Source organism: Xylocopa sonorina, chromosome 3 (genome assembly GCF_050948175.1).
Source record: "Xylocopa sonorina isolate GNS202 chromosome 3, iyXylSono1_principal, whole genome shotgun sequence".
NCBI classification, from domain to species: Eukaryota; Metazoa; Arthropoda; class Insecta; order Hymenoptera; family Apidae; genus Xylocopa; species Xylocopa sonorina.
Window position 1 is genome coordinate 16,870,930 of NC_135195.1, and position 26,500 is coordinate 16,897,429.

Below are 26,500 nucleotides of genomic sequence, written 5' to 3' on the forward strand. Positions count from 1 at the left end.
CCAGTGGGCACCCCCGAGAAATCGGTGGAAAACGGAAGGAAGACGACACGGAACTCGATGCGAATAAATAGCGCGACGGACTCATGACACGCGCGTGGCCGCGTATCGCGTACCGTGCGGTAGAATCTGTCGCGAGTGCGTGCCTCAGTGTCGTCGTCACTCGCGTCAGCCGAGCTTCGCCCCGAAGGAATATGGGCGGAAAGGTCGCACTGATCTGCGGCAGCTGCTGGTCCGGAAAGTACAGTACGTATCATCCTGTACGCGACGTATTCGGGATTTTTTAACTTGTTTGCGTCACCCCGAGCTCGCGTTCCGAATGTCTTCTTCGATTCGACTTACGAACCGTTAACGAACATCATTCTGTTCCGTGAATACCGTTACTTCTCTTCTCCCCACAATTTATTACACTTGTAATTCTTTCGACACCGTCGACCCTGAATCCTGAATCTAACTGCTCTGACATTTCTCGGATACCTTCCCAGGGAGATGTATCATTTTCATTGCGAATTTCTTAAACCCAAATCGACGACTATCCTAAATTCTAAGCGAATGAGAAATCGGTTATAGGGAGACAAGAAAGAGAACAGAGAAAACGACTGCGCTTGGCAAACATAATTGGTTTTTCTCCACCGGAGAACAACTGGACCTGTAACGGATGCTTTCACATTTACAGAGATGTACAGGGTGATCCTCTTCACCTCGGTCGCCATTCCCCTCAACGAACAAATACCTCGTACCGAAGGAAAGTTATTATTTTAAATAGATACCACCTACAATCTAAACACGATCAGTAAAAATCGACATAATTCTAACGAATTGTTATTTACGTTAGAAAATTAAAGAACGATGTACGCGTACGAGTATGAACGAACCTTTCAAGTTTTCAAGTTCAAATGGCAACCTGTGTCAACGGGGTGGAATTTTTTTTCTTTTCTGTTTTTCTTTTTTTTTTTCTTTTTTTTTTGTAAGTCGAGTACATTTTCGCGCAAAAACAAGGTTTCCCCCTTTACGCTCATTTGTTAGTCTACGACACTAAACGGGCTTCTCTATACGTATAGTTGATCTTTCTTACCGCGCTCTTCCCTTCACAAGTTACACGAACATTGAGCGACGCATCGTATATAATATCCAAGTACCGATCTTGATTAGCTTTTTGCGCACGAATTATCGTATCGAATGTTTTTGACAGAGTATGTACATTTTATTTTTCAACGCCAAGGATTGAACGCGAAAGTGAACTATTAAAGGAACGATATACGAATGTAATTTTAACAACGCGCGTTAAGTATGTTACAACTATCCCTCTAATCTCGCTACAAGTTACAAACTTGTCGTCCCGATAAAATTGTAGATACGTAGATAGTTATGGTGATTAATGTATATCGGCAAGGTGGCTAATAGGTGACGATAGATGTTCCCATTTTTGTCTCGAGTCCCCCATAGGACTCGTTTGACCTACTTGATCACTACAGATACCGTTAGTTAGCGTCGAGTCCGACACTGTTGCCGCAGGCATACTTGTTCTTGGCTACCGCGATCTCGTAAGGACAGGAGTCGCCAGAGAGTGCAAGTACGCAGCTTGTGCGAAGGGTAACGGCTATCGTCAGAGCTAGATACATACAGTGCTGGACAAAAGTATTGGCACAGCATGATTGTTATGATAAAAATGCTTATAACTATGAAACAAATTGTTAAAAAGGAAAAATTTGTTTACACGTTTATTTATTTATTATTCTAGATTATTATTTAACAGAAACAGTAATATAAATAAAGTGATATGCGAAATAATAACAAAAACATATTTATTGAGCGTTTTAAGCATGGACAAAAGTATTGGCACATTATACAAAATTTAGTGTAGTTGTATCTCTCCGAAAAAAATCCGATTGTCACTTGATGGTATAGGTAGGGGATTCCCTGATAGTCATTTTTTCTAACAGTCATCCTTAAGTTCAGTCGATTAGCAACATAGGAAATATAACAAGCAACAATGTCAAGAAGAGGGAAAGAAACTACAAGTGAAGAGAGAAAAATAATATTAAATTTGCACAAAATGCGAAAATCTTATAGTGAAATAGCAAAAAGTGTTAATAGAAGTCGATTCACTATTAGAAGTGTCGTAAAACGATTTGAGAATCAATCAGATTTCAAAAGTAGGAATCGAAGTGGACGTCCCTCAAAGTTAACAGTTAGAGAAAAACGGAAAATTGTAAAGGAAGTGAAAATAAATTGTAAATTAAACTCATCACAACTTAGAGCAAAGTTAAATGAAGAAAATAAAAAAGAAGTAAGTTCGAAAACTATACGGAGAGTGTTAAAAGATGCGGGATATTCTGCGTGTGTCGCAAGAAGGAAACCATACATATCCAAGAAGAATCGGAAGATGAGAAAAGAATTTGCAAAAGAATTTATAAAAAAGGATCCCACATTCTGGAATAACGTATTATTTTCAGATGAAACTAAATTTAATATATTTAAATCAGATGGCAGAGTATTAGTTTGGAGAAAGCCAAATACGGAAATGGATCCACAACATTTACAAGCCACTGTGAAACATGGAGGAGGTGGAGTCATGGTATGGGGTTCCATTGCAGCGTCTGGGGTTGGCGAATTAGTATTCATAGATGAGATTATGGACAAATATGTATATTTAAATATATTAAAGGAAAATTTATTTAAAAGTGCTAATAAATTAAATCTCCCGCGTGATTTTTATTTTCAACAAGACCATGATCCAAAACATACTGCCTATATTGTACGACAATGGATCGTTTACAATACCGCACATACATTAAATACCCCACCCCAGAGTCCAGACATGAATCCCATCGAACATGTTTGGAATGAATTAGAAAAAAAAATTAGAAAATATAATATAACAAACAAAAACCAATTAAAAGCTATTATTTTACAAGAATGGAACAATATAGAGCCGGATTTTACAAAAAAATTGGTAACTTCAATGCCAAAACGATTGAAGGAAGTTATCATGAGGAATGGAGGGCCAACCAAATATTAATTTTTAATTTCTAAGTACTTTCAATCATTTGTGCCAATACTTTTGTCCATGCTTAAAACGCTCAATAAATATGTTTTTGTTATTATTTCGCATATCACTTTATTTATATTACTGTTTCTGTTAAATAATAATCTAGAATAATAAATAAATAAACGTGTAAACAAATTTTTCCTTTTTAACAATTTGTTTCATAGTTATAAGCATTTTTATCATAACAATCATGCTGTGCCAATACTTTTGTCCAGCACTGTATGTAGATGCTTACGCATTCCACCAGGCACTCGCCAATTTATTTAGCCGGCTGTGAACCAGGCTCTTCGAGAGATCGGTATTTCTCTTGGATACTCGTTCGTTTATCCTCTTGCCACTGTTATATAATCGTGGAATACTCAAGAGTGAAATGTTTCGTTAAACGACCAATTGAATATTTGTTTCTTCGCTCGTATTCGGTCGAACGAGTAGTATCTTTTCCATAGTCGAACATTTTGAACCGAATAGACATACTTGCAGATTTTATACGCATATACCTCCAACCAAACTATTGCCTTCCACGATTCTCACTTTCTCTTACATCTTACATGACTCGCGTTCAATTAAATTTTTCTCACTACAACCGAACAAATAATACCGAGTCCCGTATTGTATTACGGGATATACTTGCCGTTCAACGTATATAACAGAACAATGCGTAAAAAGGAAAGTCAATTCGCAGATTAAACGGGCGCGCGATTGTATGGCAAAGGAAAGAGTCGAAAATTCTAGTGTGGGAGCCACACCGATGACTACGTGTATTTTCTTCTTTTGTTTTTTCGCGCTCGCCCCTCAATCGGCTTGTAATAAAAAGCCCTTGACCGCGACGAGATAGATCGTAAAAAAAAAGGAAAACTAACATGGTCGTCGGTTGCGCAGAGCAACAGGTCCAACAACGGTAGATACTAAAACCGTACTACGCCGTACAAGTGCGTTTCTATTCTCCGGTCAATTCGAACAATTTATTATACGAAACTCTGAAAATTATTCTATTTTTAACGTTTACGAAACGTGTTTCCGTTTAGTAGAAAGAAGTCGTTCCAGGGACGATCGTGTGCAAATTCCAGGTAAAACAGCAGGCTCGCGTAACGGAAACCGTTATCAAGCCGTAAGGACGGGAAATGTCTAAACATAATATTTGACCGAATGGAAAACTATAATGGAATACTACACGGATAACGCCAAGTCTGCGGTGTCGTTTGTCTGTAAAATTAAACATCGATTGATCGATCTATTTAGCGAGAGCGGCCGGATGCCAGTCGTCCAACTCGAGTAAAATATTTAGTCCAATCGTTTATTTAATCCTCCAACGTTATTCGCTGCCGCGTGCTAGCGTGTCCACTAAATATAGACGGTCCACTTGGCACCGACGTAGAAAAGCTCGTGGTTTTCATCTTATTGTACATACGTCACGTAAGTATAATATAACGACAGTGTTATGCGAATCTGTCTCCCTTACGAACCTTTAGGAAACGATAGTTTTATATCTACATAGACATAGCCGAGCGATTCAAAGTTATGAAAATATTTCGATAGCTGCGCAATCATCTTGAAATTGCGTAATTCGGCACACGCGTTACGGTTTGCAATTTTTTTCACTCAAAATGATGACGAGTAGTCAGCCGCTTCGGATAAATCCATGCAAATCGCGAACATCCTCGATGCAACGTCACCGTTCCAATATTTCGACCCAATATTTTCAAATTCCACGCGCGACAGCTGCCATTTCATTCCTCCTCATAATCTATCTACCGAGAATATTTTTTACCGACCTCAAATAACTTTTCCTTACATAACAAAAATATAACTTGGCCAAGTTGTAAATTATTCCTCGATACGAACAATGTTTAGATGTTCACGAAAATGATGAAACATCAGATATCGAATACTATAATAAGTAAATTATGTTGCGTTACTAAAGTACCGAAAACGCACCGTAGGCATGGAACGCGTTTAATCATTTCCTCTATAGAATTTTCAAGCATCATCCGTCCATATTCTCGCTTACTTACTTACTTACTTACACATAAACGTGTACGTACGCGAGTGGCCTAGTTTCGGAGGCTGGATTAATTGCACCCGATAAATTGTCCTTTCGCGTGTCTGCCCCCGACTCGGTCCATTCCGCGAAACTAGGCGGTCCTCGCGATAATTCCCCTTAGACGGTCACCGTTGCAGCGTAAGCTGTTGATGGTGGTTCCGTTCTATTTCGTTCGTTCGCTCGCAATTTCCAGTTTCCCACGTCCGCAAAACATCCGGTCGCTCGTTACGCGGCCACACGTCATCACATACTTACCATTTTGTATCAGTATTCTCAAATACTGATACATATTCAATTACGTCCTCCGATTCGCGCGACTATTTTTCACGCCCGTGTTTCGTCTACGTGTCTATCTAGAAACTTTCAAACATAATTCGAACGCTATCATCTATCGCTTCACCGGTCATTACAACTAACAAGAAACGTCTGTTGTTCATTCGGACGATGAGATTTTTAATTCGAGCAACGCTATTCGTCTCGGCGCATACACCCGGTAAAACGTGAATTAAATTCTGTGACTGCGATGCTGTATTAGATGTTTAATGTACTCGGAGCAGGTAATGGATACTATGATATTATGATAAATAAAGGTGCGATGAGTGTGAAGCGCGGACAAGAAATTCCTAGGGTGAAAGTCTCGCGATTGTATCGGTTTTTCCAAGAGATAAAGATAAAGGCCGTTACGAATGCAACGTGCCATTTCGATGCGCGATCGTGTATATCTTTTTCTCTCCCTCTACAGAAAAAAGTGTGCAACGTATACCTTTTTACAGCGCAAGAAAACCTTTTCCAGAGCATTAAATAACAAATTTTAATTGCATTTGATCGTAAACAGAAAACATTTGTTGATTTCCTTGCAGCGTCCGGGTCAGGATCTGTGATAGGAAGGGATCCGCTGCCACCGAGAGCTGTCAGTACCTCGCAGCTCGCTCAAAAAACGGCTACACAACCATCATCGAGTATGACGACGGCAACCCTACCTCTACCAAGGAACAACATCGCGCACAGGCAACCCTTGCCGCTTCACCGATCCACTCCTCAATCGGTCAGGCAATCGGAAAATGATACGACTAGTTCGCAATTGTTGTTACGGGCCGCGAGCAGTACCGAAATTAGAACAGGACCTGTCACCGCGTGAGTACGACCGAGACATATTCTTTAGCACACGATAGCGCGATTCGAATGTAACGGTACTAGAACCACATGATGCGAAAACCACAGCTTAAACCACACCACCGAATCCAAGGATACAAGGTTAACATCGCCGAGCGGCCATCCTGCTCAACGATTGACGAGCCCGGTTGGACACTTGAAGGTTGTTTCTTTGAACGATCAGCTTCGAGTTTCCAGCCCCAGTGATACCGACGTACGAATTCATAGTCCAGGTAAGCGCGTCGCGTATACCTGCTGGTTTTATTTTTCAAAAATAAACAGAACAAAATTGTATCCAAACGAACTTGTTAGTTAACTCTCGCAACTTCTTTCGAGAAGAATCGAAAAAATATTAGAAGAATTTCGATAAAATATTGACTGGTCGTGTTCTTGTCCATCTACAGTCGAAAGGAAAATGGTGAGCCCGATCGGCAGAGAGGTGGACCGCGGTGGAGGTATCGCCGCGAGGCAGAATCAACACGCATGGGAGTGCAACGAGTCGCTGCACAAAAGGGTGAGTAAAATACAAATGATCCAGTTGATTGGCATGGCTAAGCATGAAATGAGAAATGAATCTAGAAGATTAGCCGCTTGTCACACCGCCTATTCCCCTCTAATTCTCTGGCGAGCAGCAGACAGAGGCGCGTTTAACAGCTTTATATACGTATTCGATGTTCGGTGTTCGACAACTGCCTCGTAAGTGTGCAATAGTTGGTATTATCGTGTAAAGTCTCGGTATGTAATTACCATTGGTAATGACCATGTAAGTCTCGGTATGAATTTTCGCGTAATCAAAAAATCGTCAATCATCAAAAAGCATTGAAATTCGCGAACAGAAATTCATTACGCGTTTATCGTACGTAGCTTTCTCATCGTTTTACTCATCCAAAGTATTACGCATTTTTGTTCGCACGTGTCCGAGTAAAAGAATGAAGAAAGGGAAAATAGAAGGAAGAAGAGAGTCGGAAGAAAAGAGGATCAAGAAAAGTACCGGGGGCCAGGGTCGATCCTGCATACGGTCAGCAATGGTCGGCAAGGGCACCGTGCCAAGGAACTGCGGACGTACCTTAAAGCTATCTCCACACTATCTCAACCATTCGAGTTTCTTTCTTCCCATCGTTCACAAAAGAGTTTGCACCAACAGTCCCCCATTACTATGCTACGCATCCTATTAGTTTTTTAGTTAGCCGACACTATTCTGTACTTCTGTAGTATTTCCCGATCATTTTCATCGCTACGGGTCGCACAGCAACAAAATTACTAACACGGCCGGTAAACTAACCGGAACGTTATAATCGGCGGCGATATAGGCGCGTTAGACACTTTTCTTTAGAAAGAAAGCCTTAACCGAGAAACGTAGGCTCGCGTGGTCGAGGCGAAGCCGGCCAGATCTCAGGCAAAACATACAAAACGATACGGTCGGACAAGCCGAGCGAGGAACCACAGTGCATGCCGGGTACTGTACGGAGTCGGTGAACAGGCAAGCCGATCAGACCGGGCATGACGCCAGTCTTCCAAAGTCTTCCTTCCACCTTCGCGCCACGCTCTCGTCGTCTTCCATTGTGCTCGTTTCGTGTGCTCGATGATACCAGACAACGTTCTCGTCTCTCTTACGTTTCTTACTTCGCTGTTACGTATCTCTTTCGTTCCTGGCTCCTCTACGGAACAGAATCAACTTGGAAGAAAACCGTGACCGGGGATCTATTCGCGCAGGTACAATGATTAATTATGTTCGGTTGACGATAACGTCGTACACGGCTCGATATCGAGAACGCGTCGTGTCGCGTCGCATCGCATCGCATCGCATCGCATTTAATTTAATGTAATTTAATTTATCATTTTTTGCCTCTTCTCTGCTCTCCTTTCCTTCTTTATTTCCATGCCAATCAGACGCTAACAATGAGACGCTTGTTACTACCTATGCATCAGTACGAACATCAAGATGTTCGTTGAATTTTGCATTTACATGGTGAAATAATTCGGTGTCCATGTTGGTCGAAGGAAAACTGTATAAAACATACATCTTTTTTGTAACATCTATCTATAACCGAAATATTACATTTCCATTCCATCATCGCAACACCATACCCAACTCTGTGCCTATAGATATACGTATAATCGGATGCACGTAGAAGCGTAGCGTTTTCCAGAGCTCGATGTCCATGTCTCGAGATTCGGCCGAGAGATTTTCACGCGCACACCGAATTGTTCGCCAGCGAATCTCGCTGCGGAGCGAGGAGTGGGTGTTGGCATACGCGTGGCGTCGCTAACGAAAAATTGCATGCCTTAACAGAACAACCTCATCTCCCAGCGAACAGAGGGTGGCTACAAGCTGGCACAACCCGGAACCACCCACGGACTGGTTCGCGTGTCCGCCGGCGAGTTACTCGGCAGAACCCACGAGGAGTTGGTGCTCCTGCTGATCCAGTTGCGCCGACAGAACGCCACCATCTACAAAGCGATGGAGACCTGCCACATGGAGATCGAGGCACAGGTCCGGAGATATTTTCTGGATTTTTAGGAAGATGACCTCCCTGCCAGTCGATCGGTCTTGTCCCTGTGTCGCCGGTGTTGTTATCGTTATCCCTTTGATATACATATTGCAATCATCTAACTTGCTCTAGCTTATTCTACTACGTCTGATACGTAGGGGGAGCGTCGTTCGTGGATGTTGGAGGCTTCTCTAAAAGAAGAGAGCTGCGTATTTACACTTTGTTGCGTAGAACAAGCCGCATACCTCCAACCTGATCGACACACGTGACAACAAATGTTTCGCATACAGTGGCTGTTGAATTTTTCATTTCCAGGCTCATTTCGAAACGTTCGATTTGGATATAATGGGTGACGTTAATATTTGAATGAAATTTCGTTAAAACTAATATCAATAGATCGGAAAGAATCGATAGAGCGAAGTAACGAAGCGAGTGGACATTTTCGATCGTTGAAAGTCCGCTAACCCTACCCCTCTCTCACTGTCGTTCGCCGTTCGCCGTTCACCGTTCACCTTACACGATATCGGGTGAACGCTGGTGGACCGCGATGTTACATTTTCCGCATCGTTGCGCTTGTAACAAATTTCGAGAGAATTTTCAATGTGCTATTATAATATTCGCGCGATTTATATTTCGTTTTCAATTTAGCGTACCTGCAATTGTATCGGGTGAAAGCAAGTGTGTCGACGCGTCGTTGTTCAAGATGCGTGAGCATATATAAGATACACGTACGTGTTTCGTGAATTCTCTCTTCGACGTGCTGCTGTTTTCTATAGAATTCTCTACAGATTATGCAACCTCGTCTACACTAGGAATCCGAGAGAACGTTCCTTCCTTCCCCCCCCCCCCCCCCCCCCATCACTTTTGCACTTTGCATTTTCTAGTTTTAGAAACACTTGCAATTTTTTATGATCGGTCTTTCGAATTTTCTTTAGTTGCGTCGTTTGCCAAGTCGATAGACAATCGTCTAATTTATTTAAACGAGGTATCGATAGAGATTCCATAAACACCCGCTAAATCGTTAAATCGTCTAATTTGTAAATTAACGATCTTTTATGGTCCGCAGACTAAATTGGCAGAGCTCGACGCACCACGGCGGCTGGAAAACTTGCAGAAACTCGAAGAATTAAAGAAACATCTGATGGATCTCGAAAAGCAGGTAAAACATCTACTGGGACCAAGATTTGAACCTCCCTATACGTAACAAGCTTTAACTCTCCACTGTTCACCTTGTCGCGTCAAGTACGAGAAGGGCAAGCCGCTGGTGAACCTCGTGGATAACATGGTCAAGTTGGGTTCCCTGTACAATCGCAACACTGCCAATGGGATCAACAGCGTCGGTGGCTCTCGACACGACCAGGATCATCGTCTGGAATTCAATCAGAAGGTGCAGGAGCAACGTTTGCTCGCCGAGGAACGCAGGGATTGGGATCGATTGAGCCCCGACCATGGACAGTTACAGGTATCGGGCATTCTACGTCGAATGTGATTCAAGCTTGAATACGTGTTGAATATACACTTGAACAGCCTGTGCCAACCACCTATCGTTTAGGGATATGTAACGGATAAAACCATGTTCCGAGTTTTCTGGGATATATCTTGATATATCTTCGTATACGACGACCACTTGGTAACGAACCCACTGATGCGCTCTCTTAAATTCTATTACAGGAGAAAAATGCGACCGATGAAACGTTATATCGATAAAATTCAGGAATGCAGGAGATACATGTACATTTTCTATCTTTTCTCTTTCGTATTTTTTATAATATGACGGTGACCGTCGCGAATTCCGGTTGAAACACGAGTCCCCCCGTTGCTCGAATAGCAAGGCAAAACTTGAAGGTCAACTAACCGCGTCGCATCTGTGTCGTAGGCTAAGGTGCAGCAACTGTACAAACTGGATCGCTTGCTTCAGGAAGAATCCGGAACACTTCACAGTCTTCAACAAGACAAGGCAAGTAACGCCATCATCCTTCCATTTTTTCAGACTTGTTTTATCAAGTTCAATTTTCGCATAGAATCTACTGGTTTGTGCGATTTGAAAACTGTAATTATTTGAAAATTCTTGCGCCTACCCTGAAACATTACATGTACCGCTGCCTCCCGACACGAGACGGTGATTCAGGAAAAACAATCGAGCAGCGAAAAGGAAAGACGAGCAGGCACGAGCGTAACGAGAGAAGAACGTTTTTTCGGTTACAGTTTGAATTTGGAGTTGGAAATTTCCAGCCGTATTAAGCTCTACGATACTCCCATCTACTAATAAAGAAATCCTACACAGTAGTTGCGTAGTAGTAGGTTTGCATTTAAAAAATTACTTGGATACGCGGAGTATTCTTCTCGTATTTCTTTTCTTGCTACTAAATAATTCGATCGATCAATTATTTTTACCTTCTTCGTCGCGAATTTTTGCCGACCAATGCCGTCCGCAAAAGCTAGTAAATTGAAATCAATTTTCGATTGCAGGAGATCTTAGAGAAAGCTCTAGGTGGTCTCCGGCACAAACTACAGGGCAGCCGAAGCAATTTGGCAGAGGCGGAAAGATACAGGAAGCAGCAGCTCTTGCTAGAAAAGGAGTTAAGCAGAGTGAGATTGTTACTGGCACACAATTCCAAGGTAGGATATGTCCATGATAATCTCGAGTAGTTTCGAGACATAATCTATCATCGGTCAACGAAAACTGATGGAAACCGTCATATGTATTATTTGATCGCGATCAGGATCAACACAAAATAAAACTTCCGATATTGTTCCGGCTATCAATAGGTATCGTATGATCACGGAATGTAATCAGGGCTTCCTCTCGTGTCACTTTCTCAAAACTAAGCGAATCTTAAAACAAACCTTTTATCTCTATCGTCTAAACAAATCGAAGAGGAACGAGCGATTCGGTCTGAAGGGAATTGTTTTACGTTGAATCAAGTGGACTAATTTAATCGTTCATTCGTTGTTTTCAGGTGAAACCTGAAAACTTATTCGTTCAGGTAAATCAAATCAAACTGGATAGATAAATAGATAGATGGATGGATGGATGGGTGGATCGGATAGATAGATAAATAGATCGATAGATTGATAGATAGATGAATAGATGGATCTTTCCGCTCGCGTTTTCGGTTCATCGGTATTTTAGCTTATTAATCGTTTCTACACACGACACGAATTAGAAACTTTCTTTCAGAAACTCGAAGAAACGGTCGCGGAAAACGCGAGATTAGAACAAGACTTGGTGGTGCTGCGACAAAAGTTACAAGCGTCGCGAAGATATGCAGGGAACATGACCAGAGATACCTCGACCACGACCGGCCCCCTTGAAGCGGAATTGAGAAGAGTTCAACAATTGGTTGGTGATCTGCAAGGACAACGAAAGGAATTGAGTGTTCAAGTTAGACAGCTTACAGAGAAATCTCATAGTCTGGTCCAGCAAATTCGACCACAGCCGCCTACTAGTAAGCTTAGAGACTGTTTGAAGTTATTCAATTTACGTTAAATACATGGAATACTAGAATAAACTCGCATAGAATAACTCGCAACGACAAAACGTAATTCGTCACTAATGAGTCTCACTCGATTCGTAGTAACAGCTCCGCAGGTGCACCAACCGAAGAAGCGCACGCAAAATTCCTGGCTAGAGACCGATCTCGATTCCGGAATAACGTTGGATCATGGCTTAGATTCAGCTTCGAGCCCTGCTCTATCCTCCTCGCCCCATGGCAATCGCAACGGTGGACAATATCCGCAGTTTGGTTCGCCAACGCAGATCAAAGACTCGCCACCCGCAAGCCGTCAGCAGACGAACCAACAATCGTATCCTCAGTCACCGCAGAATCATCTTTCTCCGTTCTCGCCGCAATTACGAGAACAGATTCAACAACATCAACTGAAGCAGCAACTTCTCAAGGATCAGATGCAAGGCAAAGGAAGTCTGATTCAAACGAACGTCGTTCCGCTGTACATCAATACGGATTCAAGGAATCAAGGTAAAAAGCGGTGTGATCGCTTAATAAAGATCGAAGAATACTTCGATTTAATTTGTTAAATATATCGACGCGATTTATTTTTTCTTCTTTATCTTTGACGACGATACCTTTACAACCTCTACCCTCTTTCACAAGACACAAGACAAATGGAACATTTTATACGACACATTCGATACATCAAATCTACCTATAATTACTCTCATCGACTTCAGATAGCAACAAGCAAGACGAACACCTAATTAATGGCGCGATTCCTCCGCCAGAGTACATTCCACCTCCTCCGCCGCCGTCCCTTAACGACGAGGCGTTTCAAAGTGATACTTACCGGCAGAACGAAGACAACAAATTTTCCGGTAAACAAAACCGTAATCTAACAATCAGACCGTTTCATCTAATGACAATGGCTAATTTCTGATAATGTATCGAATTTTCAAGGCTTAATTCACAATCGTGAGAAACAAGAGATTAAGACTGTGCGAATTGTGAAACGTGAATCCGAAAGACGGCAGAGAGATCGGGGCGACAGGACTGGAAACATCGGAATTCCATTGACGAATGGACTTCAAGCGCCCGGGGGTGCCAAGAGATTATGCGACGATGATCTAGCGAGTTCCCAAAAATTCCAAGTAATCAATCGAACATTTTGTTCTTTCACTTTGGGTCGCTGCCCTTCTGTCCCCCTTTCTCCTAATTTTTATTTAAAAACGAGCGCGAATCCACTTATTTGTATAATTGCAACTTTTCCATATTGGACACGAGACCACGATTTAGTTTTAAACTTCACTGAACTCGTTCACAATGTCATCGCGACATCCATCTTTTATCTTCGCTCTATTTCGAATCAATTTATTTTTAGAAGGCTCAATTAGGAAAGGTCGTCGAAGAGTTGCCGATGTGTCATGCTCAAAGTACGATCCAGTTAACGGATTTCGACGACGTGCAGTTCCAAAGAAGCATGTCCTTGCCGAGAGGATTTGGCGGGCAGCGGCAACAACAGCAACAGCAGCCAGAGATTCACCAAGTTCCAGTGGTACCACCGCCCAGAAGCGACAGCATGCATGCTTTGAGAACAATGCTAGCACGACGGAACAAAATCAGGGTAAGTTTCACTCTTTTTAGACTTAATAACACGTATTAGTTGCACTGTAAGACATAGTCGCATGTTTTCTAAGATATTTAAACAACATGTACGTGGGTTTTCATGCTACCCTTCGCTTTGGTTTATAAGCAAAACAGACACCGAAGCATAAAAACATCATAGGCATCGCCCCCTTAAAACCATACGTATACGTATAATTTTATGCATTTCTTTTCTTTCTTCTCTCGTTTCATTGGTTTCGCCCTTCGCGCCTTATTTTTGTTCGGCCCTCGCCGAGATTTCGCCATCGTCCTTGATCACACACTCGGCCGATGATCGATGCAGTTTGAAAATCAGGACGGAAGTTCGGACAGTACTCTGTCACCGTACACAGAGAGCCTGGCTTCGAGCTCGCACGTACCAACCAGTTCGCCGAATTACTCGACCAGTCCGTCCTACAGCCCGAGCCAACAGAATTATCCGATTAGACCGTACCATCACCAGCCATCGTCCTGCTACGTGCCATCGTCGTACAAACGCTACGAAAGTCCAGCGAGAAAGGAGAACGTTCCGGACCCGGGTAGCCCTGAACTGCTATCACCCACGAGTATCGAGAGTCAGGCCGGCGGAACGTTTGGTTCGTTGTTGAACGTAAACGCAACAAATTCCCCCCAATTGTCGCCCGTGTTCAAGAGCGAAGCCGCGAAACAAATCATCAAAGAGATGACCGAGAAAAGAATCGAGGGGCCGAGACGCCGACAAATTCCACGCGAGAAAAGACGGCACTATACCGTGTCCAGTAGCAAACCTGTCCTCGACCTAGAAGACGCATTCTCGAAGATGGTATCGTTTCTTTATTTTTTTTCTATTTCGCGTCCCCGATTTATGTTCCTTCGCCTTACTTATATACTTCTCTCCTCTCCTCTCCCCTCGTTTCATCATTCATTTTTGCCGTATCGCCTTCCTTGCTCCGTCGTCACCTTGTCCCGGATGCATTCGTTTTCGATAAAGTAACAAGTAAAAGGTAACCAATATAAAAGTGTGTCCCTCCGTACGTGTCCTTTCATAGGGAATGGGCGGCAGAGCCCGGGACGATCTAGATATGGAACGTGCCCTCAGACCAAGAATCAACGCACCGGACGTTGTCAGATCAACTTTGAGTCACAAAGAGCTCAAATATAACGAAAGTACGATCGATCAACTATTGGGAACACCGAATAAAATTGTCATTCCTGAAAGATACATCCCCGAACAGGTAATCAATTTGTCCTCCCTTCTATTTCATTTCTACGCCTTTGGTATCGTTGAAAAAAGTATATTCGAATCCAGTGCAATTCGAGAGAAACGGATTCAAGCGCATCGACAGAAAGAACTTCATTTACCTGTCGGCGGTATCATCTCTATCTACTTTTTTCGACTTGTCTGTACTTTGTATCGTTCCATTCAACGAGATAAAGTATAGCCGCAATAGATCAGCACCATCCGCGATTTAAATAGTTATATTCACAGCCATCGGTCACATTATTTAAGATCCAACGTTCGAATCGATTGCATTTCAGACACCAGAGTTAACCGCTGAAGAGCAAGAGCATCGGCTGAAGAAAGCGGAAGCGATAAGAAAAATGTTATCGGAAACAACCGTGACTGCCCCAGACGGAAACGGTATGCATCGCATGATCTCTCGTGCTGACTTTTTAGTTGGATTTCAAATAAATATTATGTAACCTTAAACGATTCGCGACTTTTTCAAGATGACAATATTAACGTCGAGAAATCGGACAATTTAAAGAGGAAAGTGGTAGAAGAAAAGCGACAGAGAGAGCATATTCTGCAGTTGAATCAAATTTTAGCCAAACAAGTTATGGAAAAAAGCAAAATGGTGGCAGGTACGATTTGTTTATTGTTACTCATTTTGCATGTGTGTGTGTGTGTGTGTGTGTGTGTGCAAGCCGCGCATACATCCACACATATACGCAAACGGGGTGTGATAGCATGACCAATATTCAAAGTAGGGTTTGCGCCTTCTGCCTTTCCGATGCAGAAGGCTTGCGCTTGTACAATTTGTTCGTTGCAAATTCTTTTATTTGTCTAACGTTATCATCTTGCCGAAACTGGGAGAATGTTGTCGGAGACAGAAGAAAAGGTTTAAACGTTTCATGGTCCCCAGTGTTTTCAACAGGAAATAATAATCTAAATAGATCTCATTGGCATGCATCGTCGTAATCGTTTCAATTTCAGTTGTATAATTAATTTCCTCGTCGAGGCTTTTGTCAACACGAGATATAGTTGTGCCATATGTAGTGAGTGTTGTTTGGATTGTTTATGCTTTGTATAGGTAACCAGGCACACTGACAGACATGCTTTCTTCACTCCCCCCTCTCCTCCCATATAGGACATGCACATCATATTATCGCTTTTCAGGTTTGTTTTTATTTTTATTTCACTTTTTTTTTTTACGTACTCCCTGCCCCCGTACACCTTTGTCCGTTGGTAATTCTCTATTTTACGCAACGATTCTACTTCATAAACGTTCGTTGGAGAAATATTGAATGACATTCGCGAATAAACGAATAACAGAAACAAGAAAAAATAAAATTTAACGCACTTCTCCAACGAACGATACCCGTGTCCGATTGAGATTAATTCTTGTGCTTTGACAGTGAAAGCATTGGCTACTCTTCCTTTGAAGACCGAGTCGAGCTTAGAAGACGACGATCTTTCACCTGTAACACCGTTACCTCTTTATCAGCAAAGAGAAAATTATTATTCGTAAAGGGAATAAATTTCCCACGAGCCTAACTACCAAAAGAACAATACTTTTAGCACAAAAAGAAAAACACTACTGCCAGCCCGGAATAACAGAGAAACAAAAATCTTTTCTCGCGCAACGTACTTCGTAGCATGTGGTTCGTCTGATACTTGTTATTATTAATTATGCATTAAGGATAAGAAAATCGGTGATCTTTTTTTTTTCTTCCTTTCCCACTTGCGTTCGCATTGTACATACTAATAACGTCGACTAAATAAACTGATAATAAATAAGTGTCCTCGATTGTCTTGTCTCTAAATAGAATCGCTGATAAAGACTATATAATAAAATAGTGGGAATCGAGCAGAATTACGTGAGCAATATTTGTAGGAGGAAATAGTAAATTACAATCAACTTCAGCTTTACACTCGGTACAGTGTCGTTTAATTTAATTGACATAACGAACGCAAAGGAGCTCGTATTTACTATTTTCTACTCGAAAACGTTACGCCATTCGATTGATGAGTGATGTCGAGACGGAATGGTTCCAACAAATTTCGCTACATCAAACACGCATCGCCCATTCATTGGGTTAATAACTCTCTACGTTAGGAGTGTTTCTAACATTTTCACAAAGTATTTGTATCAGAGAGAAAAAGGAATAAAATTTATAGCATATGTGTGTGTGCGTGCGTGCGCGCGCGCATACATGTATACCTATGTGAAACATACAGAATTCCGTCATGGTACAATTGAAGACTAACCGCGTGGCCTATATTCGTAATCGCGTAAACGTTCTTTCCATTCCTCTATAATACCTTTGATGCCATTCTGGCTCGGTGTCTCCTCTTTTCATCGGAGAGCATGCTTCCACGAATTTCTATCACTAACAATAATGGCAAATTAAGAAGCAGCGGGATCGCACAATGCGATTTGCTTATTGTTAAGCGATGAACTTTGATCGGTTTCCTATAATTCGTACGTAAATGTCCGGTGATACGTAAACGTTACTGACACATCCGTAACGTTATCCATAAACTACATTCGGTTAGACAATGTCCCAAATATTTTCATTTTTAACGTAACTTTTCAAAGAAATCTCTAACTTTTAATAAACGTCATTACTTTTTCATAATTGGCTTTAATTATAGCGCAATCTGCGTTTTGTTTCATTTTTTTCTTTTTTTATCCCCTCTATGTACATATACATACTAGGACGAGTTCGAGAATCATCGATTCGAAACACATTTCTATGTATACAAGCTTCTCATTTGTAAGAGAGACGAAACGACACTTATAATATAATAAAATAAGGGAGTAAAATAGAATTTAGGTTTCAGTTTGTAATAGGTGCTACGAGCAGCGGATCACAGAGTTAGAGATAGAATAAGAGAGTGAGAGTGAAAGTGAGTGAGTGAGAGAGAGAGAGAGAGAGAGTATTTGAAAAGAAGAGTCACTATAAATAATGATTCCACTGAACTGATCGATCGTGAGATTAAAACGATTAAAATTTTGTTGCGGGAAATAGCGGCCGAATATGTATAGACGAAATTTCGAGCATGTAGATTCCTTCAACATTTACACGTATGTACTCGAGTGTTTTATTTTTAATACGCATACATAATGATTAAATTGTTAAGTAACGAGATACCCGTTTCAATCATAGATCACAAACAGATGAAACGGAATATTTCTTGGAAATTTAATTTCGATGGAGCCTAATTTTGATTGTAAAAAATTCATCTGTTACTCGACTACATTTTAACATTGTTAAAAATCTTCTAACGGATCTATCGTATATTCACATGTTATTATTACAAATCAATCAACTGAAATTTAACACGATAACATTATATTCCGTACGTTTAAGCAGAACCTAAAGTCCTAAAATCGCTAGAATTTCAATATGATTAAGCGCATGGATTTATACGATACCCTACACTGATAATCATTCGAACACTCGCCACCTTATTCAATATTTTTCTTACATATTTTTTTCATATAGATCCATGCGACTTACTGGTATCGTACACATATAATAATGTTTCGAAACGGCATGCCATATTATGCTTTTCTAACGTCGATATTAACGTCGTATTTATCGGCCGACACGTTCTTGTATTACCGAACGAGACAAAAGGTAAAGCAACCTTGTAAAGCTGCGACTATGTAAATTGTACGAAAATTTGGATACATGTCACAGACATTTAATATCTTGTCCCTTTAAGGGAAATTGATCATTGAAATCTGATAATCTGAATTCTTTGAAGCAAAGATTAGAGTAACTAATAACATTTCAATTGCGCATTAAACTGACCATACCATTTTTATCGAACTGTTCTCCCGAATCTTCCTCGTACCGGTTAAATTTATTATATTAATATTATTATTATTGTTATTATTTGTGTTGATTACAACCAAACCGTCTACAATATAGCGAAATAAAAAAGACATCACAATGCTTCAAAGGATTAAGAAACAGTCCAGTGTTTAGATACAAGGTGTTTAGATGCAAAAGCGACCACGAATGTTTCTAATCTAAGCTATCTTACGTAGGTACTTACACACATAGTTGTAGTCTGTCAAGAACGCAGACGTTAAAATGACTACAGCGTTCGAACGAAATCGAAGAGTGCCAAATAACAAACGCAAAAATAAATCAGTCGCGGAACGTGAAAACTATTCGTCAATTAACAAAATGAAAGAAAAGTGGACAGAGAGTGAAAAAAGCGGACGAATCTAACGTGCAGCAACCCTTCGGCGACGTATTACCACGAGATAGTTATCTCGCTAATCAGTCGATAATTATTGATAGGAATGCGTTTCTACTATCGAGAATAGCTCGGTCCGCGGGCATCGATGTTACAAATAATTTTTTTACGACTCAGCGATGCATGTACGATATAGGGAACGCGATTTAATCGCGATCGTTCATTATCAAGGAATAGTTTCGCTTTATTCAAGAACTGCGAATAATTCAAACGTTCGAGAAATAATGGCCATAACGGAAGGTGCGAATCGATTCGTGGTATATATATATATACCCAAGATATTGGTATCCTCCTACGATTATGAGACAAATCGTTGAACTAACGGCAACATCCTAAACGTTATTATAAGAGGAAATTACTACGAAAACAGGAACTGTTATTGTTACACGAATAAAATAAAATCCATATTATACCAGCTGCATATTTTCCTCCGCCTTATTCCTACCGTTTACCTGGTACACTTGATTCGGTAGTGCTCGAGTCAATGGATTTTAGCCATCGAATAATTTTAATTTCTCTCTTCAAATATATCGCACGATACAAAGTTATGAAAGGAAAGAATACACACGTACGTAAGTATGCATGCATACTAACGTCTACGGAATATTATTTCGAATCTAACAGCGAGAAAAGAGTATAATAAAGACAAAAGGATCCGATGAGCTAAGCAACACTGGTGACGGACCATGATCATCTCGGCGCGATCGTCCCGTTCGTTATTGACGGGAGACAGAGGGTCGACGAACCGACCAATCGTGTCCGGGCCCCTTGCACGTGAATTCTAATGAAGTCCATCTGGGTATATATGAGAGCTTCACCTCGACCGAAGCCACGATTTTTCTGAGTTGACTGTTTGTCGTGAAGGTGAGTCCGTCCTATTCCTTTCTTTCGCCCACATCGCTCGATCATCCTTAACGTATTTCCGTCGTTAATGATGTTATTAATATTATTAAGAAACGATATCAGTTTATCATTGCCGCTATATCGATTTCACCTGCCTTTTTATATTTTACCTGAAAATTAATTCCTATCGTTCACACACCAAGAAAACCAAGGTAAGCGTCTCTATTTGTCTCGTTTCGTTTTAAACGGTACTTTCTTTCCCTCTTACATCTCGATTGCATCGTTCCACATTCGACAATTACGCTTATTCGTAATAACTTAGAATTAAGCGTCAACTTGAACTCTGTTTTATGTTATCAGAGCGGATTAAACCGATGCATCCTGCTCGTAATACTTGATCTCGGCAAATGTAATAAACCATATCGTGACAAGAATTCGATAATCATCGTCGTAAACCGTACGCAATATTTCAGACGACAATTTTCTGCGGAAACAAAATTGGGAAACGCGGTTTTAAATTCTAATCGTTTCAATAACAACCGAGCACAAAGAAATTTCAAACATATATGATTTTCAATTTACATAATGTGTACATATTGCATATATTTCAAAAAGAACAACTGCCTAGCCAACTCGAATCATGTCGCAGGTGTATCATGTGTTTCTTTATTGCGTATCGAACAGCTGAGTATATGTTCTTACACCAAAAGACAGAAGCATCTTTAAGTGGCACACGGTTAAGTGGCATACAAAATAAAACTCTTATCAACTTTTATCGCTAATCACAGATCCATCCGAACGGAATAATCTTCCAACATCGGTATTTATAGAGACAAATGTTCGTAACAATTTCGTCGTGATCGTTTTCGCTTCAATTTTCCTCTTTTCCTCGATCTCATTGCTCTTGAAGGTCAATCTTGATAAGGTTCGAACAAGACCAAACCTGTAGGAAGACGAAAGTTTTATTGATATCGCTTTAAATAGTCGATGTTGCCGCGACAACAACTGCAATTGACACTAGATAACGAACAGTCAGTTCGTTCGACCCGACTTGTTATCGTCAACCGAATGTCGATCGTCTCAACATTATATTTAACATTATATTTAACATTATATTTTTAATGGAAAATGAGGTATCATCTCAGTTGAAACGAAGATTCTTCCGCAGTGACTGCAAAGCGTTTGTATTCAGAGCGCAGTCCGCAAAATACACATACATACATAGAAGTCGAAGGATTCGATGCTGCCGGCATTTTAATTCGCGTCGAGGAACAAAAAAGTCGTGGTCCCAACTCTGAGCTCCTTTCTTTATCTCCACGACCTGGAACCATTATCTACTTCTCTTACTTCAAGGATATTGTTCGATTTCCTTTTGTATCTCTCTCTCTCTCTCTCTCTCTCTCTCATTCCCATACGAACGGACAACAATAAAACGAAAACAAAGTTTCGTCGTTGTGTCGCACCGACAAGAAATAAAAGAAAAACGTAACACCAAGGGACATTCCGTTCCCCCGTTTTCAACGACAATAAGTAATATTCCTCTTGACTAATACTTTACAAGCTTCAAAGTATTTAGCTTTTCTATTTCTATAACCTACATTCGACTGGTAATTTAGTACCACTGTCCGAGGGCTGTGGTGGCCGATGTATTCTCGGAATTCAGCGCGAACAAAAGAGGACTGAGTGTGAACGAAATGTCGATATTCGATTTCAAAGTCCGTAATAAAAGACCAAAATAACTATCGCAAAGAGTATCTATTTTAGTAAGCACGTACTTGTACACATATCAGATAAAGGAGAATAGATCAGTGTTCCAAAACCAGAAGCGAGTTTACAAACTGGACGCCATACTTTCCTGTGAAGGACGCGACTCTTTTTATGTTCAATTTAAATTAAAAGAGGTGAAAGAAATTCACTGCCATTATAAAATCGCAATCGGAAATTTTATCATCCAATTTGTTCAACGTAACGGTACCTAGAGGGAGTGAGCTTCGGTTCGAGGAATATGAAAGAAAACAAAAAATTTCAGCTTTTATCGGTCGGTTCGTTCCACGCTTATGCATCGAATAAAATCGGTTGAACTTTCGGTTTTCAAGTTAAGAACCTCGCTGGAAAGGTGTTTGAACTGTTAATATTCTATGCCGCTTCTTTTGCTCGAAGGAAACTCGTTTTCTTCTCGATATGAACAGAAGCTCGACTTGTCGTATAATTACTTAACAAGTTCTTTTTCACACAAAAAAATTATTGTCATTTTTTTTTTGTAAATCGTAAGAGTATGTTATCTTCGATGATTTATTCCTTTCTTTATAAACATAGTTTTCCGTACATTCGTTACACAACTGTACAACTGTTTTAAAATGTGCGTCTTAGTAATAAGAAAACTATTCTCAATTTGTAAGTATACACGTATCATTGAACAGTAAAAACTACCATTGTTCTACTTTTATTTACATCTGCACCTTGCAAATCCATCACAAATCGTAAATGTGAAGAACGTGCAAAACGATTCATGAATAACGCTATAAAGAATAACTGATAGTAAAAAATTCGATTCCGTTGGATATTATCGGTCTACGGAATAAAATCGTTTGAAGTTCAAGATCATGATCGGTTGAACGAGCTCGGATGACTCGGGACGCGGTCATTAGCTTTGAGCTTGCCCGCGAGCGGAAATAAAGCAAGATTGTTCGAAAAAAAATGTCACGGTGTTTGCTTTACTAGAAACCGGTCGGCTTGGATCGTTTGCTCGTTTGAAGAACGACGTTTCGATGATGCGATCATTTTGCTCACCGCCCGGTGCCTACCAATCAACGGTTCGTCTTTCAGAGACGCTACGGTTCTCGATCCAATCAGTCGTGAACGACCTTAACATCGAGCGGCGCATCGTGATCGCTTGTGACGCGAAATAAACAACTGTCCAAAGTTATCTAAACTTGAATACGTGCCGCGGAAAGAAATTTAATTTACCTACTTCATACCCTCTTATTCGGCAATATTTTCCATTTATTATTATTTCTAATTTCTACACGATACCATGCGTCATTGTAAGTAAACTGGTGAAACTTTCTAAAAACGCCTTTTTATTTCTTTGCCAATTTCTTTGCCAAGATTCCCATTTTAAATACAAGACAATTTAATAATTTCAATTACGACGGTGCCTACAAACTAAAATTGCAATTCCAAATACCGCGGAAACTTTCTAAATGTTTCCGGTTACGTAACAGAATAATCAAGTTCGATCGTTCTCGTTTCTTCTTTTTTCGCAGCTTCGAAGATGACAGTGGGAGAAAATACTTTGCCTCTACTATTTCTGGTTCTCGCTTGCACGACAGGTAAATCCATTAGTCGTGCTAGATAAGTTATCGATAAAAATCAAAGAGTGCCTGTACCGCGTTGAACCATCATTGTACGCACGGTGGATGTAAAAAAAATATAAATAAATAAATAAATAATAGTAAGAAGGAGAAATAATTACACCATTTTTAAAAGTTTCAGCACAGCAACCCGCCCGAATAACCTGCTATTTCAGCAATTGGGCGATTTATCGACCAGATGTCGGCAGTTACGGGGTAAACGATGTCCCCGGTGATCTTTGCACCCATATCATTTACTCGTTCATTGGTGTGAGCAACGTCACCTGGGAAGTGCTTATTCTGGATCCAGAACTGGACGTAGACAAGGGTAATTTCTTAGCTTTCAACAACCTCCGATCTAAATATCCTCACTTGAAGACCTCTGTGGCCGTTGGCGGTTGGGGAGAGGGTGGGAGAAAGTATAGTGCTCTGGTCAATGTGAAGGAAAGACGTGACAGTTTCATCAGGAGCGTGATTGGTAAGAACATTATGATATTCCGTCTTGTCTTCTATCCTCAGAACAATTACAAATTAAACATTCTATTTTTCTAATTTTTCCGCTATAATCGAAACTATATCGAAATGAAATGTATATCTATAGAAAATTGAACAATTTGTAGTTATACAACATTAATCAGTTTCGTTTAATTGAAACCTTATGTTTTATCAGATTTCATGCATAAGTATGGATTCGATGGTTTTGACCTTGATTGGGAATACCCTGGTGCCGCAGACAGAGGTGGTAGATTTTCCGACAAGGACAAGTTCTTTTATTTCGTCGAAGAATTAAGACGTGCCTTCGACAAGGAGAAGAAGGGATGGGAACTTACGATGGCTGTACCAATGGCGAAATTTCGACTAGACGAAGGATACCACGTACCTGAATTGTGCAAGTCGGTGAATTAGTAGCCATGTATTTTCTTTTTTTTCCTCCTTTTCGTTCTTATGTGAACTTTGTGCAAAGTAATTAATTAATCAATAGAAAAGAATAAATAGCTTCGCTGTAAGAAATATCCGCGTTACAGTGTGGCGTAACCGAACTTGAAAGGTACTTATATAATGTAAATGTAATTTTTTTGAAAATGTTCATTTCTACAACATGCTTCAAAATAATTATCAAATAAATTTATAGATAAACATTTTTAGTAAAAAAAAATCACAATAAAAAGAGCGAAATACTCTTCGATTTTAGAAATATGGACGCTATCCATGTAATGGCGTACGATCTTCGTGGTAACTGGGCTGGATTTGCAGATGTGCACAGTCCACTTTATCGTCGGCCGCACGATCAGTGGGCGTACGAAAAATTGAACGTAGTAAGGACGCAGATACTATTTCCAAATTTTTTTTCTTACGATTTTCATTGTTGTACACTGTTCACGATCGTTCTCTTACGATGTTTGCATTTTTCTCGTAGCACGATGGTCTTTTGCTTTGGGAAGAAAAGGGTTGCCCTGCTAAAAAGCTGGTCGTTGGAATTCCGTTATACGGGCGTACGTTCACACTGAGTCAAAGCAATAATAATTACGAACCCGGTACATACATCAACAAAGAAGCCGGTGGCGGCAAACCTGGAGAGTATACCCAAGCAAAAGGATTTCTATCTTACTACGAAGTAAGGTCAACAAATAAAATTTATAAACTGTCAGAAATCTGTTTCCGTTAATTTAAAAGTGAAAAAATATATGTATATTTGTAGATTTGTACCAGGTTACAAGCTCCAGCGAGCAATTGGACTCGGAAATTCGACAATATTGGAAAAGTGCCTTACATGTACCAAGGTATGCATTTTGTAATACAGTAAAAGTGTAGCACGTAATCTTGATTTGTTCGACCGAATAACATAGGAACGCAATGGGTCGGTTACGAAAACGTAGATAGCGTAAAGTATAAGATCGATTTTATCAAAGAATCTAAATATGCCGGTGCCATGGTGTGGGCTATCGATATGGACGATTTCCAAGTACTTTGTGGTAACCGCAACCCTTTAATGAATGTTATTTACCAAGGTCTCCAAGGATACATCGTGCCAGACAAAGATTTCCACTCCACACCTACGGTACAAGATTAGAATAGAATTGAAATCGACTATACGTCTGTAACCGAATCAACTAATTTCAATACATGTACCTAACTTATAAAAAGAGTATAAAATTGTTTCCTCTGCGCTTTTAGCCTGATTGGGCGAAACCACCAAGTACCACATCGTCGAATAGTATATCAACTACTCAAACTGTCCAAGCTACTCGACCGATTCAGTGGTCTTCGACCAATGAACCTACGGAGAGACCATCCACAACAGGTGAAACAAATAAACCAGAATCTACGCAACAACCAGTAGGTGATGACGAGGCAGAAAAGATCGATTGTCAAAAAGTTGATAAGTTTGTTCCCTCGAAAGATTGCCACTCCGTAAGTATGCACCCGAAAGGTCGTATTACCTACTGAAATTTTAAAAATGGCAAACCTTTATTCACGTTCTACTTACGTTAGCCTATAGATTTCAGCTTCTCGCGCATAACTTTAGGGCAATACTCATACAACTGTTTTCAGTATTACGAATGCGTCCATGGAATGCCGTTAAAATTCACGTGTCCCAACAATTTGATTTGGAATACAAGAAGTAACGTTTGCGATTGGCCGCAAAATGCAGACAGAAAGGAATGTAAAAAATACAAACACTGGGAATATTAGTATCTTAAACAGTGAGAAAAAAAAAGAAAGTTACACGTCGAGAAGTATTCGTGTTGCCGTACATTTCTTGAGTCTCTCATTTACCATAATCATACGTTATGAAATCCGTCTGTAAGAAATTACATAATAAACATCCCATCATATATAAGTAACGATCACATTTCTCTTCCATTAGCAAAGTAAAGCAGTGATTATAACAACAGCCACGGATGATTATTGAAAATACGTATGTTACTAACTGAACAAAGCTGTCCGATATCGAGAAAACAGACTGTTTAATCAACGATAAAGAAGAGGC

The 26,500-nt window shown here is 40.4% G+C and overlaps 1 protein-coding gene and 1 long non-coding RNA gene across 3 annotated transcripts in view; both read left to right on the top strand.

Moving 5' to 3' along the window:
• LOC143433648 (endochitinase) overlaps positions 1–26,213 on the top strand; it is a 54,475-nt gene extending 28,262 nt beyond the window's left edge. The window contains exons 12-37 of one of the 2 annotated variants that reach the window (XM_076911094.1): positions 5,951–6,224; positions 6,312–6,475; positions 6,647–6,756; positions 8,536–8,736; positions 9,801–9,893; positions 9,978–10,196; positions 10,611–10,691; positions 11,204–11,353; positions 11,916–12,183; positions 12,313–12,714; positions 12,927–13,067; positions 13,150–13,340; positions 13,571–13,813; positions 14,138–14,635; positions 14,862–15,047; positions 15,352–15,454; positions 15,544–15,678; positions 23,422–23,487; positions 23,645–23,986; positions 24,179–24,401; positions 24,701–24,824; positions 24,926–25,123; positions 25,208–25,289; positions 25,356–25,567; positions 25,684–25,920; positions 26,062–26,213. In XM_076911094.1, the coding sequence (XP_076767209.1) occupies positions 5,951–6,224; positions 6,312–6,475; positions 6,647–6,756; positions 8,536–8,736; positions 9,801–9,893; positions 9,978–10,196; positions 10,611–10,691; positions 11,204–11,353; positions 11,916–12,183; positions 12,313–12,714; positions 12,927–13,067; positions 13,150–13,340; positions 13,571–13,813; positions 14,138–14,635; positions 14,862–15,047; positions 15,352–15,454; positions 15,544–15,678; positions 23,422–23,487; positions 23,645–23,986; positions 24,179–24,401; positions 24,701–24,824; positions 24,926–25,123; positions 25,208–25,289; positions 25,356–25,567; positions 25,684–25,920; positions 26,062–26,202 (5,084 nt within the window). In that variant the 3' untranslated portion in view covers positions 26,203–26,213. Of the gene's footprint in view, positions 1–5,950; positions 6,225–6,311; positions 6,476–6,646; positions 6,757–8,535; positions 8,737–9,800; positions 9,894–9,977; positions 10,197–10,610; positions 10,692–11,203; positions 11,354–11,915; positions 12,184–12,312; positions 12,715–12,926; positions 13,068–13,149; positions 13,341–13,570; positions 13,814–14,137; positions 14,636–14,861; positions 15,048–15,351; positions 15,455–15,543; positions 15,679–23,421; positions 23,488–23,644; positions 23,987–24,178; positions 24,402–24,700; positions 24,825–24,925; positions 25,124–25,207; positions 25,290–25,355; positions 25,568–25,683; positions 25,921–26,061 lie in introns of those variants that run through there. The other variant, XM_076911093.1, reaches the window with a different exon arrangement.
• Positions 17,690–18,185, top strand: LOC143422349 (uncharacterized). Its single transcript, XR_013101707.1, has 2 exons — positions 17,690–17,941; positions 18,100–18,185. It is a non-coding gene; the product is annotated as an uncharacterized LOC143422349 (long non-coding RNA).
• Positions 26,214–26,500: the final 287 nt, after the last annotated feature.